Source organism: Culex quinquefasciatus, chromosome 3 (assembly GCF_015732765.1).
Source record: "Culex quinquefasciatus strain JHB chromosome 3, VPISU_Cqui_1.0_pri_paternal, whole genome shotgun sequence".
NCBI classification, from domain to species: domain Eukaryota; kingdom Metazoa; phylum Arthropoda; class Insecta; order Diptera; family Culicidae; genus Culex; species Culex quinquefasciatus.
In genome coordinates, this window is record NC_051863.1 from 184,520,427 (window position 1) to 184,540,623 (window position 20,197).

At 39.9% G+C, this 20,197-nt stretch overlaps 1 protein-coding gene across 11 annotated transcripts in view; it reads right to left on the minus strand.

Moving 5' to 3' along the window:
• Positions 1-613: 613 nt before the first annotated feature.
• Positions 614-20,197, minus strand: part of LOC6041241 (la-related protein Larp4B) — an 85,935-nt gene continuing 66,351 nt past the window's right edge. For all 11 annotated transcript variants that reach the window (XM_038262130.1, XM_038262141.1, XM_038262135.1 and 8 more), the window contains exons 3-10: positions 15,997-16,570; positions 11,509-11,758; positions 11,304-11,444; positions 10,902-11,231; positions 9,141-10,833; positions 8,777-9,078; positions 7,804-8,710; positions 614-3,310 (exon numbers count right to left, since the gene is read on the minus strand). In XM_038262130.1, the coding sequence (XP_038118058.1) occupies positions 3,024-3,310; positions 7,804-8,710; positions 8,777-9,078; positions 9,141-10,833; positions 10,902-11,231; positions 11,304-11,444; positions 11,509-11,758; positions 15,997-16,570 (4,484 nt within the window). In that variant the 3' untranslated portion in view covers positions 614-3,023. The remainder of the gene's footprint in view (positions 3,311-7,803; positions 8,711-8,776; positions 9,079-9,140; positions 10,834-10,901; positions 11,232-11,303; positions 11,445-11,508; positions 11,759-15,996; positions 16,571-20,197) is intronic.

The window sequence follows — 20,197 nt, forward strand, 5'->3', positions numbered from 1 at the left end:
CACTCATGGTCACTATTTTTAAAAATCGAAAACTAAATATTTCGCTGAAATCAAACTTTCGGTGGCTATATCTTGAATGGGGCCCTTTATCAAAAAATCTGTAAAGTAATTTTCGATTGCAAATTCAATTTTGCATAAAAAAGAGGTCAAAAATTTATGTATGAAATTTCGATTTTTCAAAAATCACCAGTTTTTCAAAATCACTCGGCGGCAGATTGACCATGTTCTCTATAGCTCAAAAGTTGCGGATTTTGTCCCTAAAACATATCAAAAATCTCGAAAATCAAAAATATTTTGGGAATTTGTGAAAAAGTTAATAAAAACGGGAAATTTTTTCCGTGTACCTATTTTTCTAAATAGTCCTTAACAATAACAACTTTGCCGAAGACACCAAATTGATCAAAAATTCCTTCAAAAGTTACAGATTTTCGAATATTTACGTACCATTTTTGTATGAACAGCTGCCAAATTTGTATGGAAATTTATATGGACAAACTAATGATGCAAAATGGCTTCTTTGGTCATAGAAAAGGCCCCCACAAAGTTTGAGCCAAATCAAAAAATACAAAAAATAAAAATGGTCGAAATCGGCCGGTTTTGTAGAGAATTGCTCATTTGCGTTTTGTGAGTTGTCGCGCTCGTCGAGATATAGTTGTTTGCTACGAGAACATGGATTATTTGGAAAATTTGGCTCTTTCTTACGGGCTAAGTGTATACAATTCTGCGTTTTAAACTGCGCGGTTCGAGGGTTGGAGATCGCCTTGTTTTTTTTTTTTTGCAAATTTGTTTCGCCAGGAACGAAAAAGTTTTTTTTAATTTGTTTGTTTTGGATCGTGGTTGTCGCTTGCCTAGTCCCGGAAGAGGTTATACTTTTCTACACTTGCTTTATTTCGAAACGGGGTTATCTATAGAGGATTTGCGTTTATTGGTTTGCTTTTTTACTTCTGTTAAATATAATTTTCTCTCTGGTTTTCTCTCTACTTTGTGTACTTCCGAGTGTGTGTGAGTCTAAATGGTTCTGCCTTTTACTCCGAACAGAAAGAGGGAGGGGATGGAGAGCCGTCAATTTCATTTGTTATCCTAATAAATTACCACATTTTTGTTTTGTATTACTTTAAATTATTTCTTCACTTCCTAAACTCCTGCCGGCTTTCGTTATATCTCGGGCTACTGCTTAAATTAAATAGAAAAAATAGCTAAATAGTAGTTTTGCTTTGCATCTCTCTCTCTCTCGGTCTCGTTCGCACTTCGCGCTCGCACTCTCTCACTCTCGCACCAACCAACAGCCAGTCTCATTCGCGTTGTTTTTTCGGCTACTTTTCTAAATTTATTATTTACTCTTCTCGCGCTCTCTCTGTCTCGCTCTAGTATTATTGGCTCGCTTCGCTGCGCACTATGCTTTGACTTATTTAGGTTTTTTTTTGTTTTGTTTTGTTTCCTCATTTAGTTAGTGTGAGTTTTCATAGAATTGGTTCACGCGGCCTCGGAACCGTGCCCACGGCCTGTGTGTGTGTTTGTGACACACCAGTCAATAAACATGTTTTTTTTTATCAATAAACAACAAATTTTTTTTTGTAACAAACAGAAAATATTAGAGGGGGTTTTCAATAGTCTCTGTGCATTGTTTTGCACTTAAAAGTAATTGTGGTTATGCGATTTTCGTGTTCTCTCTTCGTTTCGTTAGCTACTACGATAATAGAAAGAAGGGAGGACTGCTTAAGATTGGAATATATTAGAAATAATAATGATAATAGTGATGATAGCATAAGGGAAAATAGGAAAATAAACACAGATTAAATAGTTTTCTTTTTGCTTTAGATTTGACCCACTTGACGTGGAAGTATAAACAATATAGAAGACTAGGATTTTTTTTTGTTTCACTTGTTTTTCATAGTTTAACATCAACAAAAGATGTGGTCTCAGGGATAAGGCACAGAAAAGCAGACGTAAATCTCTTTTAAAATCCATCAACCAGCAATTTAACGGGCAATTTGAATTAACTCACCACGGCACTCTGAATTCACCACAACGCGTTTGACAGTTGCTTGAATTAAGCACACTATCAAACATTTTCTGCTGTTCACAACTAGATAGCACTAGTGAGGAGTGATTGGTGGATTTACGTCTGTTTGCCTGAGAGTAAGGGTAAATATTTCCGGAGGAAATTATGAATGGGATTTTTATTCCTTTTTTACGTTATAGCTGAGCTCTAGGGCAGTTTGCTTTTATTTTTGAAAATAAGACGAAAAGCTTGAGCAAAAGAAAGCATCACAAATTTCGTTTCTCCAAGTTTGAATAAATTTTTATCAGCGCTTTCGTTTTAGTTAGTCCAAAATGTTCACGGAAAGGCTTTTTTTTTCTCTCTGGCTAATGATTTCTGCTTGCGTACCCTTCTCCTAAATAATAGAACACGTGCGAAAGTCATTACGTCTGCGCTAGCGCAGCATCTCTACACCTAAAAATTGTCACAAGAATTAATGCAAAAAAGAAAGAAAGAAAATAATAATAATCAATAGGACTGGGAGTTGTGCTCCGTCAAATCTGGATTCGCTCGCTTTTGGTCAAAATTTCAACACATTCCGACGGTAGAGTTTGCATGAGATCTCTCTAGGCCCTTAGTCATTGTCCAAATTCCCACCCCGCAAGGAACGTCGCGTTCCTTTCCATTCTCCTCCTCAAACGAAATCCCCCCTTTCGCAACTCTCTGAAACCCACACGCGCGTGCCGCTGTTGCTTATCAACTTAACACAAAAAATCAACGAAAAAAAGGAAAAAAGTTAAACTTTTTCTGCGCACAACCATCATCCTCCCACGCAACGTCCCTTCCCTTCGCCCCCCTCCCGACGATAACAATATACACAACAAACAAAAACACAACTTGAACCCTCCCCCACCCCACTGAACCCTCAGCTACGCACCATCTCCCGCTCCTCCAGCTCACCAACAATAACAACGTGGGCCGACGACGACGACGACGACGACGCCACCATCACGGCCGACCCTTAAATCCAGATTAAGCGTCATCATTTGGGACTACGCGGACCCTGCTGCGGCTGCGGCGCGTGAACGTAGTCCTTCAGCTGGTGGGGCCGTGCCGTCCGGCCAGACGACGCGTTCGGACCCTTCAGACTGTTGTTGTTGGCTTCGCCACGATGACCGACGGACGATGCCGTTCCGGTGGAAGTGCCGGAGGTAGCGGAGGTGGTTGCACCGGCAGCGGCAGCTCCCGAGGCCGATGGTCGGATGTCTTTGGCGGCGGCGGCGGTGCTGCTGCGGGCGTTGGCAGAGTTGTTGGCGTTGGTGCGAATGTCTGCGGAAGAGAAAGAGAGGGAAAGGGTTCAGTTCGAGTTGAAACAGCGAGTGAAGTGTGCAAACTGAGATGCGTAGCGCACAGCGAATTGTCGCGGTTGCACTTGTTTATCTCGACTTTGGCAATACCAATTTGTTCGTTTTGTTTTTTTTTTTTACTTTATTTATTTAGGTTTTCATTTTGAGCATAGTTTTTGATACCAAGCAAAACAACATTTTGAGAGGATTGTCCACAATTCTGGAGTAATATTTGAAAAGGGCGCATGCATAAGCGTTTTGACAGCTAATACTATTCTGCAAATTCCGAGAAAACAGGTTACTATTGAACACATTAAAAAAATTACAAAATTTTAAAATTTGTAAATTCTAAAATTCTCAAAAATTATAAGTTATCAAAAATCATAAATCCTCAAAAATCCTAAATTCTCAAAAATCTTTAATTCTCAAAAATTTTAAATTCTCAAAAATCTTAAAGTCTCAAAATTCTTAAATTATTAAATTCTTAAATTCCTGAATTCCTAAATTCCTAAATTCTTAAATTCTTCGTTCGTTTTCGTTTTTCGTTTTCGTTTTACGGAGCAAGGTGGGGGACGCGGCCTCAAGTCAGTCCAAGTCCGGTTTCTTGTGGAAAAAAGGGTAGTGGCCGAACTAGTATTGCATACAAAATGAACACCACCGGAAGATATAGGGGATCGGGAGGGGGAAGGTGAAAGAAAATTAGTGTAGGTGTGAGTAGTAAGAACTTGGATGACTTGAGCAGTTACGTTAATCTAACTTTAAAACTGAATAAAGGAAATCTGAAATTATGATTTAATCTAAAACTAATTTGAGATTTATACAAAGGGAACCTATGATGTATTTCAAATTTAAAGGAAATCAAATAAATTTACTGGAAAATTAAAGCCGAAAACTAACTTGTCAAGGGAACATAAATCTTCAGGCCTTTTTTCCTGAAAAACTAACTAACTTGAATCAACCTCAACTAAACTGTCTGAAAGTAACTTGAATCTCAACTCCCCGAAATTTTAATTACAAAACCAAACATTCCTTTACCAATTTTTTAAACCTGTATTGCTGCTTCCAAAAACAATAAACATTAACGAAACGTTCATATTTTACAAGTTGAACAGTCGTTGTTAAAACGACTATTTCGTGCCTTCTATTTCATTAGGGCACACAAGCTTTGCAAACAAGAGTGTATCCCTATCACACCCTATGTAAACTATCATTTGAGTGAAAGAGACGCAATCCTGTTCACACCTGTATGTCCTCTTGAAATGTTAGGCTCTATTTGGAGCCTAACATTTCAAAAGGACACATAACCCTTGTAAACAATAGTGTATCATTTCACTAAAATGACAGTCCACACAAGACGTGAAAGGGACACACTCCTGTTTAAAAAAGTTATGTGCCCCAATGAAATGGCAAGCACGATTTGATTTTCAAAACTCCAGTAGATCCTCGATTCGCAACAATGGTCGATACAACCATAATCCGAAAACCGTTAGTTCAACAGATTAACGAATTTTGTCCGATATCATTTCATTATTGATTGATCGAGACTCTATGGATTTTTTGACAATTCAGAATGGTTAGTATACCACATATCAATTGAAATCAGAGATTCTTATATCATTACTAAACTGGCTTACACATAACTGGACTCTGGAATAATAATTATTAGTATTAAACAACCTAGAAAAAGTTACAAAAAAATCTAACTATTCCTCCCTATTATCAAACAGATTTAAATCTGTTCCTAACAGATTTTACGAACAAGAATATTGAGATTGAAATAAAAATAATCAATAGCTTGCAATTTTACATATTATAAAAGCTGTGATTTCTATCAACATCGGAAACCATCTTTGCAAATAGCCCTGAAACGACGGCAACGTGTGGCTCCATCTCCAGGGAGTTCCTTAATTCTTAAATTTTTAAATTCTTAAATTCTTAAATTCTTAAATTCTTAAATTCTTAAATTCTTAAATTCTTAAATTCTTAAATTCTTAAATTCTTAAATTCTTAAATTCTTAAATTCTTAAATTCTTAAATTCTTAAATTCTTAAATTCTTATATTCTTATATTCTTATGTTCTTAAATTCTTAAATTCTTATATTCTTAAATTCTTATATTCTTAAATTCTTAAATTCATAAATTATATTTGATTCGAGTCTTTAATTTTTTGTTAATTTTTGAATTTCTGAAGAAAAAAAATATTTTAAAATCTAAAAAAAATCATTTTTTAATGTAAGTATTTTTGATTACCTAAGTTTTTATGTTGGAATTTAGAAATTTTAAGAATATTTGAATTGTTCATAATTTCACTTTTATTGAGGTTAAAAAAATCAATTGAACATTTTTAGAAAATTATAGTTTTATTTTATTGCATTTTATTTTGATTTTTTTTTATTTTTGATTTTATGATTATCCGTTTTTTTATTTATAAATTCCTAAATTTTCGAGTATTTTTTTTTTGAGATTAAGAGTTTTTAAATTTCTGAATGAAAAAATAGGAATAAGTTCCACAATTTTCTAGTTTATAATTTTCAGATTTTTTTTCATATCAATTATTTAAATTTTGAATGTTTGAGTTTTCTGAATTTTCTCAATTTTTGAATAGGATGTATTTTTGATTTTTTATTTTTTTTTTGAATATCTGGTTTTTTAATGTTTACGCATTCAATTTTTTTTTTTAGTGAGCCCAAGTAACCACAAGCACTAAATTGAAGTATTAATTCAGTACTAATTCAGCACTGGAATGTTTTGAAGTAGTAAATAAGCTTTGCGAATGCTTCAAAGTACCAAAACTTTGCAGCATTACAACTGGCATTAAATCACCATTTACGACCTTGAAAATGTGCTTCAAAGCATTGGGACGTGGCGTTACATCGTGCTGCCATCTGGTTTTTTTAAGTGCAAGAGTGGAAAAGTGCTAAGTCATCGTCTAAAAATAGACGGCGTCCTATCTCGCCCAGCAAAATGAAGTCGATAAAGTAGTCGGTTACGATGAGAAAAAGTGGAAAACGTGGTCTAAAAATAGCGACGCCATCCCCCTATTTGATGTTTATCAACAAAGAAACCCATCGATACGGGAAACATTTCATCCAGGCACGCTCTTATTGACTTTAATCCTTCTCCCGTCATACCGTTCTAGTAAGCGTACGGGCTAAGGCGCAGTTCTTCCAGTGTACATCAGTTTCATTTTTGCGTGAACTGGGTTCAATTCTCGCTGATTGAAGTCTTTTTTTTTTGCAGCCTGTAATTAAGTCAAATTTTTCAAAACATATTCCCATAGCACAAAGGACATTATCAAATATTCTCTGGTAAATTGAATGACTTTTCTCACAAGCAAAAAGCTGCTTTCCGGAAGTCTGATACACTTTGTGAAATTTTGCCAACCGTGGACCAAGCACTCCTCGGAAAAGCAGTTTCCGTTAGCCGTTAGTCAGTGCTTGTCCCTTTTAACCCGTAATTAATTGTACTGCACTTGACTGGCTGGCCGCAATTTGCTGAGTGATAATCGATAATTTCCGTCCAACGAAATCACAACGGAAACTTGAAACAGCAGAATGAAAGTCTTAGAAGAATTTAAGAATTTAAGAATTTAAAAATTTAAGAATTTAAGCGCGCATCCTGGAGATCGACGAGAAAAATGTAAGAATAACATCAAAGTGTCACACTCACACATGAAACGCAACAGGAGAAAAAAAAACAAAGGAGGCCCACCACCAAGTATGAGTGGAGCAGCTGTTCTTTTTTTCCCCCAGCCTTGACGTCGATAAAGCAGTTTGTTTTAGTTCGAGCTTTCGGCGAAGCATTAAATCGGCATCACTGTGCGCCACTTGAAATATTTCTCAAGGAAAAAGTGCTGATTAAATGTTTTGAAGCATTATTTGCTGGTAATAAATGCCAATATAATGCTGATTTAATGCTGCTATTTAGTGCTTCGCGGTTACTTGGGTATTGCAAACAAGCACCGCGATTAATCTTTTTGTGACCCTTTTCCTGGCCGTTTTTTGAGCGATCTTATATGGAGTTTTGCGATCTCCGTATTAGCCTTAAATGATCAGAATGTGTTTGGATTATTAGTGTGATGAAAACATCAACCAACTATTCTTTTCTAAATCATTTTGCATTCTTAAAAAATTTCAAGAATCTTGAAAAAAAAAAACAAATTACCCAATGCACAAATTTATCTGTTAAAACACATGGTGATTGAATACAAAATAATTGAATTGAAAAAGTCAGTCCCTGATACCAATTTAGCACAACTGAATCAACAATAGAATAAAATAACGAAAGGGAGCTTCCTCGAGACACCCACACGTCCGACAGACCATCTATTTATTCAAATGAGAAATCAATAATCTAATAATAGAGCCGCCGAGAAAAGACCATCCTCACCCCACCCGCTGTATCCAACATCTGTCTGAGTTTACATCACACCAAGGTCGTCGCCATCGCCCTTCCCCGTCCCCCCATCAAACTTACCTCTTTGTTCCCTAAACCCGTCGTTACTGTGCTGCGACGACGTAGACAGTCTTGAGATTGGCTGAGAATCCCTCTTCTTTTGGTGGGCAGCAGCAGCGGCAGCGCCACTACTGGCCGCGGCGGTTGCCGCACTTGCGACTACGGTGGCGCCACCTCCCCCAGATTGCTGCGCCGAGCCGTTGTTCTCCTTCTCAACGGTTGCGGTGGTCGCTTTGGCAGCAGCGCCTCCTTCCGGGTGGTGTTCCTTCTCCTTCAGCTGTTGCTCCTTGAGGTGTTGCGCGACCTGGGCGTAGCTGAGGCGTACCTGAGATTGCTGCTGGGCCGTGGTGGGCGGTTCCGGAATGGGAACCGCAACGCCACCCAGCGGCGGATGATTTTGCAGTGAAAACGGTGGTGGTGCCGAGGCTTGCTGCGCAGCCGATGCCGATGCGGCGACCTGGTGGGAAGAACCCGACGACGAAGCGACGGCAGCGGCCACCGTCGGAGGAACGGTTGGCGATTTGGGGTGCTTGGCACCGGGGGTTTTGCCACCCTTTTCGGCCTTCGACACCGGTACGGTCATTGTGGACGCGGACGTCACCGCCACGGTCGACGCACTTGTGGTGGTGCTGGTGTACGACTTGGTGTGACCGCCGGAAGAGGAGGAGGACAAAGTGGACGCGGACGCCGCCAGCACGTACTCGGTCGAGGTCATCGTGGCGGCGTTCGTCGTCGTCGGCGGACTGTTGGCCGAGTCTGCTGCCGCCTTGCGAGCTGGTGCGGCCGAGGTGGACACCGCTGGCGTCGATTCCGAGCCATTCGCTTGTAGCAATGACTCGTCAGTCTTTGTGGATTTATCAGCAGTGGCGCTTGCAGACGTACTAGTTGTACATTTTATCACAGATGAGTGGCAAGTTGATGTGGATACCTGAAGGAGAAGAAAAGGGACGAAAAATTAATAACTAAACTCCAACACAACATTATTCCAACTCACTTTGCTAGAGTTATTGTTGCTGCTGCTGCTGCTGATAGTGGTGGCCGTTGAAGCAGATTCGTTGCTCTTGCTGCTGGTGCTGGTGCCAGATTCGACGGCTGAAGAAGAAGGCGGCTGGTCACGTCCGGCGGCTGCGCTCACCTCGCAAGTGGCAGCTGCCGAAGCTGTGGCGTTTTTTTGACTAAGCTCACTGGTGTTGGTGGTTTGGGATGCTGGCTGCTGCAGCTGCTGCGACGGCGGAGGGGACGTTGTGTTGACGCTGGGTTTCGCTTTCGATGAGGCATTCGTTGCGGGTGCGGTTCCTGGATTGAGAGAAAGAAATTTTTCAACAATATGATAGAGAAACCCCCGGAAACAAACCTACCTTTAACGACATCGGCTAGCCGACTTTCGCCACCCCAGGCCGTTACCGGCGGAGGATGGGCCGAAACGTCGGGAACAGCGCCGGCGGCAGCGGCTGCCCCAGCATAGCCGGACGAGGCGTTATCAGTAGAGGAACCATGGTTACCACCGGACGATACGGTGGCATGTTGCTGGGCATGCGACTGATGTTGGCCGCCGTGTTGGTGATCGGCGCGCGAGTGGTGGTGCTTGTTGCGCCCGCCGAAACTACTCCCGCCGGTATTGTCATCGTGGCCGGGAAGGGGCGGAAATGCAGCTTGTTCGAGGTCGAATTGCGTCGATTGAGTGGAGACGGCATTCTGCTGTTGTTGCTGCTGCTGCTGGAAGCCGCCGGCGGCGCTGTTCGACGATTGCTGCAGATGAGACTGCTGCTGAGCTGCCGGCTGTTGCTGTTGCTGCTGCTGCTGTTGCAGATGCTGTTGCTGCTGGTGGTGATGGGAGTGCGAATGTTGCTGCTGTTGTTGTTGCTGCTGCTGCTGCTGCTGGTGAAACCCAGTAGCGATCGCACTCCGGTGGTGATGGGGATGGTAACCGCCGCCACCAGCCCCGTGTGAACTGTGATGACTGTGGTGTCCACTACCACCGCCGCCAGCTTCGCCACCCATCGACGCAATCGCGTTTCCCGACGCTGTACTGTGAAGGGATTCGCTGTTTCCGGCCCCGCCGCGTGGTCCACGACCGTGCGGAGGTCCGCCGCCGCCGCCCCCGGTGGACGACGGTATCAATTGATTGAGACTAGTTGTGTTTATAACTTTTATGTTTGCACCGTTGTTCATACTACTGCTAAGATTATTACTATTACTAGTGTAGCTCATGTTGCTCGTTCGGATGCTTGTGTTAGTGTACAGAGTGCCACCGCCGCTGTCCATGTCGTCTTTTCTTCGTCGCGTGTGGCGCCTCGACTGGTTCGATGCCCACGGACCACTGGACAGGTCCTTGTTCCGTCCGCTGTTGTACGGCAAGCTGCTGTAGCCACTGTTTCCATCGTCCGCTTGTTGCTGTTGCTGGTAGTGATCGGCGTTACTGTTCGAGCGCATGCTGACGTTCGTCGTAGTTTCGTCACCTTGCTGTTGCGATTGATGGTGATGATGCGGCACCGACGACGGCTGCTGGTGATTGCTGCTGTAATGCTGCTGCTGCTGCTGCTGTGGCTGGTAATGTTGATAATGTGGCACAATAGTTGCATCCTTGTGGTAGGACGACTTGCCTCCGTGACCCAGCAGGGAGGCACCTCCCTTGCCACCGCCACCCGCTTGCGGCTGGTAGTGTGATTGTGATTGTTGTTGCTGCTGCTGCTGTTGGTAGTGCGGCGGTTGTTGCTGATTCGATACCCGCTCGTTGGCCCCAACCGACGTCTGACTGCCGTTCGCTCCTCCAGCAGGAGCTCCACCACCGGCTCGGTGCTCATTGCTGGCGCCCGGTATCGAAGGATTCGGCTGTCGTTTGCTCCGGATGTTACCTCCACGGTGAGCTCCGGTCACTCCACCACCCTGAACGTTGTACCGACCGTTTTGTTGCTTGGTCGTGGCGAACGTAACCTGCGGCGCCAACCCGTTGCTCGTGACGAACGTGCTCAGGTCGTAGTAGTTTTGTGCCGGCGGGGGCGCCGCTGGCCACGGTTGCATTATGCCGGGATAAAATTGCTGCTGGAATGGCTACAAAACACAAATATTTTAGTTTAGAGATTTCGATTTGAAACTGCGCATTTGCCGGCAGTACTCACAAACATGTGAAGCTGCGCGTTGTAGGCCGGAACGGCCGCACCCTGCGGTAGCGCGCCCGGGTTGTGCTGCAAGGCAATGTATCGCTGCTGGCCGGGGAAGGCAGCGGCCGCGGCTGCCGCCTGCGTCGGATCGTACACCGCAGCACCGGCCGCAGCCGCCGCGGCAGTCGCAACCGCCACGGCAGCTGCTGGGGCACCCGGCGGAACGGCCACCGCAGTCCCCGTGGCCGGCGGTGGCGTCGTCCGGAAGCCGTTCTTCAGCGGCACCCCGGACGGGATCGGAAGCCTGTTCATCGGTTTGGCCTTTATTCGCGCCATAATTGGCTTTCCCTGCGAGAAAAACATCGAAAGCGTCAGTGTCACTCAATCTAGACCGGTTGAACCCCCCAAAAAAAATCTCACCTGAAATTCCTTAACCTCCTCGCGCAGATATCGGAACGCCCGCTGTGCGTCGTCGTCCGACTCGAACATGATGTACCAGGAGTTGTTGTGAGCAAATTCGCACGAGATAAACCGGGGACAGTTTTCACCTTGGAACAAGTTCTGCAACAAACCAAACACGAATTAAAACACCCCCGCACCGAAAGCCAAAAATTACAAAGCGCACCTTAACCTCCTCGATCGGGGTGTTGTCCGGGATCTCGCGCAGGATCACGATGCACCGCTTGTGGTTCGGGCGCACCTTGAGGCCCTCCTCGTCGACCTGGACGTTCGGCGACTCGCGCAGCACGTCCGTGATCAGCTTGAGGTCCTTGGTGAGTTTCTTCACCAGGTTGAAGTTGGCCACCGTCCAGATCGGCACGTACTGGTCGTTGTCCATCTGGGATAGCAGATATGTGTCGTTGGCTAGATTTTCTCTGCGAAGGGAAAAAAGGATTTTTTTTTGTATGTTTGTAAATTTTTGCAAGTTGTCGGAATAGTATCTGAGTAATGTTTGGTCGTTTTATCCCAATTAACTTAACACTGCCTCTTAACCCTCTAATACCCATTTTCGCAAACTATTGAACAAAATGCATTCATTTCCCTTGCACAGTTTTACTCTGAATATTCAATGACCAAAGAAGGCATTTTGGCAATGCTTATGATCAATCGATTTTTTTTTGTGCTCGTCCTTCGTTTCCACTGTATCCGTCTGACTGTGATACCCTGCTCACGCTCACACAATTTCGAACGAATGAGCGCAACGAAAAGTCACCACTCACACAGTCATTTGACTCTCTCCACCTCTTCCAACCGCGCAGAGCTCACTTGAGCCATGACTGCATTCGAATGATTGCTGTCACCACACTTACCCACACAAGCAGGAAAGAGAAAAGAGAGAAAGAGCATGTGTCGTCGTGTCGCCCGGCTGTTTGAGTGTTGAGCTCGGCATTCTCTCGTGTCAACTTCGTGTGTGAGCAATTCTCTGAGATTTCGGTCATTCGATTTTTTTTTTGTATTTTTTAATCCGGCTGAAACTTTTTTGGTGCCTTCGGTATGCCCAAAGAATGCCCCATTTTGCATCATTAGTTTGTCCATATAAATTTCCATACAAATTTAGCAGCTGTCCATACAAAAATGATATGTGAAAATTCAAAAATCTGTATCTTTTGAAGGAATTTTTTCATCGATTTGGTGTCTTCGGCAAAGTTGTAGGTATGGATATGGACTACACTGAAAAAAAAATGATACACGGTAAAAATAAATTGGTGATTTTTAATTTAACTTTTTGTCAGTAAAACTTGATTTGCAAAAAAAAAACACTATTTTTATTTTTTTTTATTTTTTGATATGTTTTAGAGGACATAAAATGCCAACTTTTCAGAAATTTCCAGATTGGACAAAAAATCTTTGACCGAGTTATAATTTTTTGAATCAATACAGATTTTTTAAAAAAATCGAATATTGGTCGCAAAAATTTTCAACTTCATTTTTCGATGTAAAATCGAATTTGCAATCAAAAAGTACTTTAGTGAATTTTTGATAAAGTGCACCGTTTTCAAGTTATAACTCTTTTAGGTAACTTTTTTGAAAATAGTCGCAGTTTATCATTTTTTTAATTAGTGCCCATGTTTGCCCACCTTTGAACTTTGTTGATACGACCCATAGTTGCTGAAATATTGCCATGCAGAGGTTAAAAAACAGGAAAATTGATGTTTTCTAAATCTTACCCAAACAACCCACCATTTTCTAATGTCGATATCTCAGCAACTATAAATCCGATTTACAATGTTAAAATATGAAACATTCGTAAAATTTTCCGATCTTTTCGAATACAATATTTTCAAAAAAATTAAATCAAGACTAACATTTAAAATGGGCGTAGTATTGAATGTTTGGCCCGTTTGAAATGTTAGTCTTGATTTTAAATTTCTGAAAATATTTTTTTCGAAAATATCAGAAAATTTCACGAAACATTGTAAATCGGTCCTATAGTTGCTGAGATATCGACATTCGAAAATGGTGGGTTGTTTGGGTGAGACTTAGAAAACATCAATTTTCCTGTTTTTTAACCTTTGCTTGGCAATATTTCAGCAACTATGGGTCGTATCAACAAAGTTCAATAAAGCAAAATATAGAGAATTTTCTGTATCTGTTAATTTTCTCAGCTTTTCAAAATTATCCGTATCTGTATAGAAACTGTGTCCGGATCCATCATCCGACCTTTCTAAAGAAGTTTACATCTGAGAACCCTGTTTTAAGTTATTGTTACTTACTTGATTATTGAAAAAATTTTTTGTGGTGGGAGGTGGGCAAAACCGCTCTTTTTTAGGAGCAGCTCATTTTCGTTCGCTCATTAAAAAGAGCGGCTCTTTTGAACGGCTCTTTCACTCTTTTTTAAAATTTTGATAAAAAAGATATTTCAAAAAATGGAGCAAATTTTTTAGGTTTTTTTTATTGGACTACATATTTGAAAAAAAAACGGAAAAAATACCCTTGAAAACAAGAGGTGGGCAAAACCGCTCTTTTTTAGGAGCCGCTAATTTTTGTTTGCTTTTTAAAAAGAGCGGCTCTTTAGCTCTTTTTCAAAAATTTGACAAAAAAGCTAAAAAAAAATTGTGCGGCTGTTTTAATTTTTTTGGTCTACATATTTGAAAAATTTAAAAAAATCTTTTTTAGGAGCCGCTTATTTTCGATTGCTCATTAACACTGGAACGCTATGATCTTAAAATTTTGCAGAACTTGATTTGAAAAAATTTGTAATTTCTGCGACCGAAAACATCGTTCCACCTTTTTTAAAAAAACTCCTTCCGTTCAATTTTTGGCGAATTTTTTTACACGCGAAAAAAAAAGTTGGAACGATGTTTTTGATCGCAAAAATTACAGATTTGATCAAATTAAGTTCTGCAAAGTTCTAGAATCATTTAGACATCCTAACACATCACTGGAAAGAAGCATCATTTTGATTGGTTGAGTTATGCCCGAGAACCAGCGAGTTGAAGTTACCGTTCCACCTTTTTTGGAGCCTTGGGCGTTGGAATGTTAAAAAGAATCGAATAATCGAATGGCACCCAAACTTAAATCTAGGATTTTGAAAAAAAAAAAATATTTAATTTAATTTTACGTTTATTTCTACAAAAATATGAAAGACAATACCTTAAGCACCTATAAGCTATTGTCTTTCATATGTTTATACTGCCCCATATGCATTTTCATCGATTTCGAGTTTTTGGACCTTAAAAAAAACTTTGGAAATGCAGATATTTGGAGGAAATGTTCTACGAATTCTTATTTACATTCTGAATAAATCGATAAAGTCGATAAATGTTAAAGTTTAATCGGGGAAGAGGATATGATGTTTTCCAAAATCTCGTAGGCTATTTTTGATATTTTGGTAAGACTTTCCAAGTTAAGTAATTTGAAATGCTCAGATTTACATTCGGGTGATAGTTTAATTAACGACCGGTTGTACAACGATATGTGTTTTTTTTTTAATTTTGTTTAAAAAAAAAATCATTTTTGAAATTTCAGAGGAAACTAGGAGACTGAAAAATATGAGTTTAAAAACTTTTAAGTGGTGTTCAAATAAGAGAAATTGTTCCTAATTATAACCAATTTTATATAAACATAGACCGCCACATAGTTCGTTTAATTTAGTTTTTTTTATTCAACTCCATCTACCACAGCTTTTCTTGATATTCGCAAAGTTGTATCATCCACGTGTTTGTCTCGAGGGAACACCCACACCCCCGTTTATATGAATTAGCTTATTGATGACGCGCTCAAAGGAATGTAATCTGCATCACCGCCACCGGCACTCCGCCAATGTGACAGAGCCAGTTGCACTGTTTCTCACCGTCCAACCACCCTCCCCCACCCTATTCCCCGTGCATCGCAAAACTTAATGACAAAAATTTCCCAGCGTCACCGTCATCGCCGCCCCAACTCCACGCTCTCTCTCTCTCTCCGATTATCTACTACTAAAGCCGGTGGCGCACCGCATTCCTTCCCAGGGTGAAACTGAAGAAAGAGATTACACAACTCCTCCTCAAGGCGGCGGCGACGGCAGTATTAGAACGAGCAACGCGTCAAAATTACAACCTGTCCAAAGCGTTTACCGGTAAAAAGTGGTTGAACTCCGCCAACAAGTGCAACAAGACAAGCGCTGATCAATATCTGGGCGAGTGGGTCAAACTCCGAGGGGAGAACTGTTTGAAGTAAACAAGTCTCGCATCATTCTGACCAATTACAGGCTTTTATCGTGCACAGCCCCGACTTGGGGAGCCTCACAACCCAACCACCAACTGCAAGATGCAGCGGACTGCTTTTCACGTGGTATAGAATTATACCCTTCTTCCGTGGTTATGTAATTCTACGCGCGCCGCGCTCGGAGGGGCAAACTCGAAACTCGTGTTCGATAAGGTGATAATTTTTGGAGTTTAAGCTCTCCGCTTTATGATGGGTGTGTAATCTGAGGAAAGGATACCTGCTCAAATGAGCGAAAATGGCCGGTTGGCAAATGAGGGTAATCAACTGCTCGTCCGTCCTGTTTAGCGATGCAACCAGATGATGATGATTGGGGAGTGGAACAGCATTACGCAAAAGAAGCACGCAACGCAACGATTGAAAGTTGAGCGCTGAGTCATTCTAGAACTGACGCAAACAAGAAGCTTACCTCGAAAAATAGTAATCGAGCTGCGTCTGCAGCTGCTGCTTCAGCTGATCTAAAGGCATACCGCTGTAATCGGTACTACTGCTATCACTGGTGGTACTGGTGGTGGCGTTGACTTGGGCTCCGGCGATAGCACCCGTGCTGCTCTGGTTCTGTGGGCTGCTGCTGCTGCTGTTGTTATTGTTCACTGCGCTGCTGCTGTTGTTTGTGGTAACCACCGTTGACGAAGCGGAAGCGTCCCCGTAGTAATCACCGGCGGCCGGCTCGTTACTGCTGTTGTTGTGATTGTTGTTGTTATTGCTGCTGTTTGCGGTGATGGTGGAGGTGTTGTTGCTGCTGCTGCTGATGGTGCCGCCGTTCATGACGGTGTAATCGTTGGTGGCCGTCGCCGCCGCCACGACGGGAACGGCCGTAGGAATCGCCGGAACGACCGTGAGGTGTGTGGCCTGGGGCGGATGGGGTCCGACCAGCGTCAACCCAGCCATCCCACCGGTGATGATGGCCTCCGCGCCGGCCGGATAAACCGCAGCCGTTGTGGCCATCTTACCAGCGTCCCCGTTCATCAACACGTAACCTCCTGCAAAAAAAAGAGAGAAAAAGAGAAAGAAATTAGTACCAAACAACCACTAAAAATACCTCGAAAAAAATTAAACAATTCAACGTCAATCAAGTGGCGTTGCACACGTGGTATAACCACCCAAAATTTCAACCGCAACCCTTCGATGCGAAACCGCAATGATCGGGAAAGGCCCCGTCCACTAATCAATATGATTAATTGGCAGTTGGTTATTGTTTATGTGCGCGCGCTTTGATTGAAAATTAGTTTTCACTGCCGCAGCTAAACTTGCTTGCGCGGGTTAGACAAATTTTAAACGGAGAAAGTTCAAGCTGAGTGTTGCATTAGGTTAGGCATTAGGCAGCAAAGTTTAGTTTTTCCTGGTACAACCATGAACTCGTTGTTTTACAAGCGTCTTGCATTTCGCAGTTTTGAAACCTCTCGTAAAAAAATCTGAAAAAAATACAGTTCAGACTCGATTATCCGAAGACCTTGGAAAAAATCACTTCGGATAATCGAATTAGGAAAAAAATATTTTTTTTCGTCTTTCTTATGGTCGAGCTTAAATATGACCCATTGACTAATCTAAAATGATTTAAAAAAATTAAAGTCAAGATGGCGACCAAAATGGCGGTTAATAAATATAAAAAAGGCATTTTTTTAATTTAAAAGGCAATCACATATTCAAATTTAACTAAAATGACGTCGGTAAACAATTGTCCTTCCAATATCATTGAAGCTTGGAAGGCACGCCGATGAAATTTTTCGTAAAGTTCACTCAATTCTACTAGCAAATGTTTCTGTCTTGATCACTGTAACAAGAATGTGGCTCTCTACGATTTCCAGGGTTGTTACGGGAGAGTCGAAAAAAAATCCGCGCCGACCTAAAATCCGAAACCGCGCAAAATCTACGCTTTATAAAAAAATATCGCGACCAACATTTAAGAAATTTATTTTTTTTTTTTTTTTTTTTTTATTTAGCTAACTGGCCTTTGTTAGACATATTTCGGCCAAGTGTTTATTTTTACAAAGTTTGTCACTTGAATTCAACTGAGACGTAGTCCCACGTCAAACTATTTTCGTCAATCTCCTCTTCGGTTTCGGTTTTTGTATAGTCCACTCGTTTGCCACCAATTTGTTAGCAATTGTCTTTGCTGGGCTGGTGATAAATTGTTGCTGTATTTGTTGTTTCTCGCGTTGTTCTTTGTAGTTACAGTGGTCAGCTTCAATATCGCGTATTGGTGTGTAGTTGGATGATGAGTACAATGTGGTGGTGATTGGAGCTTCTTTGTTGTTCACGATCTTCGTTTGGTCTGCATCTAGTGGAGTAGTGCAGCTTGTTGTCACCTTCGTCTTTGTAGAAGTGCATTTTTGTCCAGGGTGCAATTTTCGGGAGCAATGGCGGCATGTCTTCTTCTGGTTGGGATACACAATGTAAGCCAAAAGACCATCGATTTTCAAAAACGACGGAATCGGCTTTTCGAGCTTAATCCGGACAACTCTGACACCATTTGGGATGCCAGGAAAAAAGTCACGCCAAACCTCATCGTGGATCGACGTGACCTTGCCGTATTGTTGCAATTGCTCAGCAATCAGATGATTAGGCATGTTGGGTGGCAGATCATGGACCTTCACCGGCGTTGAATCGTCCTCCACGTAAAGTGGAATGTAGAACTTCTTCTTCTCGTAGATGATACAGTGTTTAGCACTGTGGGTGCCAGCAATTTCAGCAGCTTGATCCGGCGTGGCCATTTCGATGATCACTTGATTCATCGAAATGTTCAATTGCAGGTTGCGCACTTTGGAGAAATCAAGTGCCACATCCTTGGTAAGAAACTTTCGAATCGTTTCGATGTCTGGAATCGATGGTAGCACGTTCAAATCGACTACCAGGGAATTTTGTCGATAACTTGGCATCGTAGATGAGCTTTATTAGCTGGTTCCGAACACGAATAAGCAACGACCTAGGGTCGTAACCGTCTCACAATGTTAAGCGAACAGAGCACGAAACGCAAAAAGCGTCCGTTTTGGCTGGCGAATGCTAAGCGACTGCGTTAAGAAATTTATTTTTTAATGAAGAAAAACTAATTCAGAAAGTATTTGATAAAAAAAAACTCATTTTCTGGTTAAAGGCTCCAAAAGAATGAAAGCAATAAATCCATTTAAAAAAAAATCCTCAAGAGACGGTCAAGGCAAGGGTCATGAAAAAAAAATCTCCAAAATAATAACTTCAAAAATATAACCTCAAAATTAAAATAAAATCTAAAATAATAATATGAAAAAAAAAAAATTCGAAAGTCTAAATATTCAAAATCTAAAATTTTTTTAACAGTTTGTAATCCAAAATCCTCGCTAAAATTTCACTCCGAAAGAAATGTAATTTCTGATATTTAAAATAATGTCTTCTCATAATTTCAAAATCTCTAACAAAAATTGAGGAATTCAAGAATTTAAGAATTTAAAAATAAAAACATTTAAGAATTTACGATTTTAAGAATTTAAGAATTTAAGAATTTAAGAATTTAAGAATTTAAGAATTTAAGAATTTAAGAATTTAAGAATTTAAGAATTTAAGAATTTAAGAATTTAAGAATTTAAGAATTTAAGAATTTAAGAATTTAAGAATTTTAAGAATTAATGAATTTTAGAATTTTAAATTTAAAAATTTTAGAAATTTAGAATTTTAGAATTTTAGAATTCTAGAATTTTATAATTTTATAATTTTAGAATTTCGGAAATTTTAGAATTTAAGAATTTTAGAATTTTTAGAATTTTAGAATTTTAGAATTTTAGAATTTTAGAATTTCAGAATTTTAGAATTTTAGAATTTTAGAATTTTAGAATTTTAGAATTTTAGAATTTTAGAATTTTAGAATTTTAGAATTTTAGAATTTTAGAATTTTAGAATTTTAGAATTTTAGAATTTTAGAATTTTAGAATTTTAGAATTTAAGAATTTAAGAATTTAAGAATTTAAGAATTTAAGAATTTAAGAATTTAAGAATTTAAGAATTTAAGAATTTTAGAATTTTAGAATTTTAGAATTTTAGAATTTTAGAATTTTAGAATTTTAGAATTTTAGAATTTTAGAATTTTAGAATTTTAGAATTTTAGAATTTTAGAATTTTAGAATTTAAGAATTTAAGAATTTAAGAATTTAAGAATTTAAGAATTTTAGAATTTTAGAACTTTAGAATTTTAGAATTTTAGAATTTTAGAATTTTAGAATTTTAGAATTTTAGAATTTTAGAATTTTAGAATTTTAGAATTTTAGAATTTTAGAATTTTAGAATTTTAGAATTTTAGAATTTTAGAATTTTAGAATTTTAGAATTTTAGAATTTTAAAATTTTAGAATTTAAGAAATAAACAATTTAAGAATAAAAGAATTTAGGATTGTAGAATTTAAGAATTTTAGAATTTAAAAGCTTAAGGATACTAAAATCATTTTAGATTTGAGAAATTATTCTGTATATTGTTTTGAATTTGATATTTTTTAGTTTTTAAATTTTGATTTTTTTTTAATCTTCAAATTTTCGATTACCCAAATTTTTTGTATTTTGAATTTTAGATTGCTAAAATTTTGAATTTCGAAATTTCAGATTTTTTAAATTACGATTTAGAAATTTCGAAAAAAAATTAATAGGTAA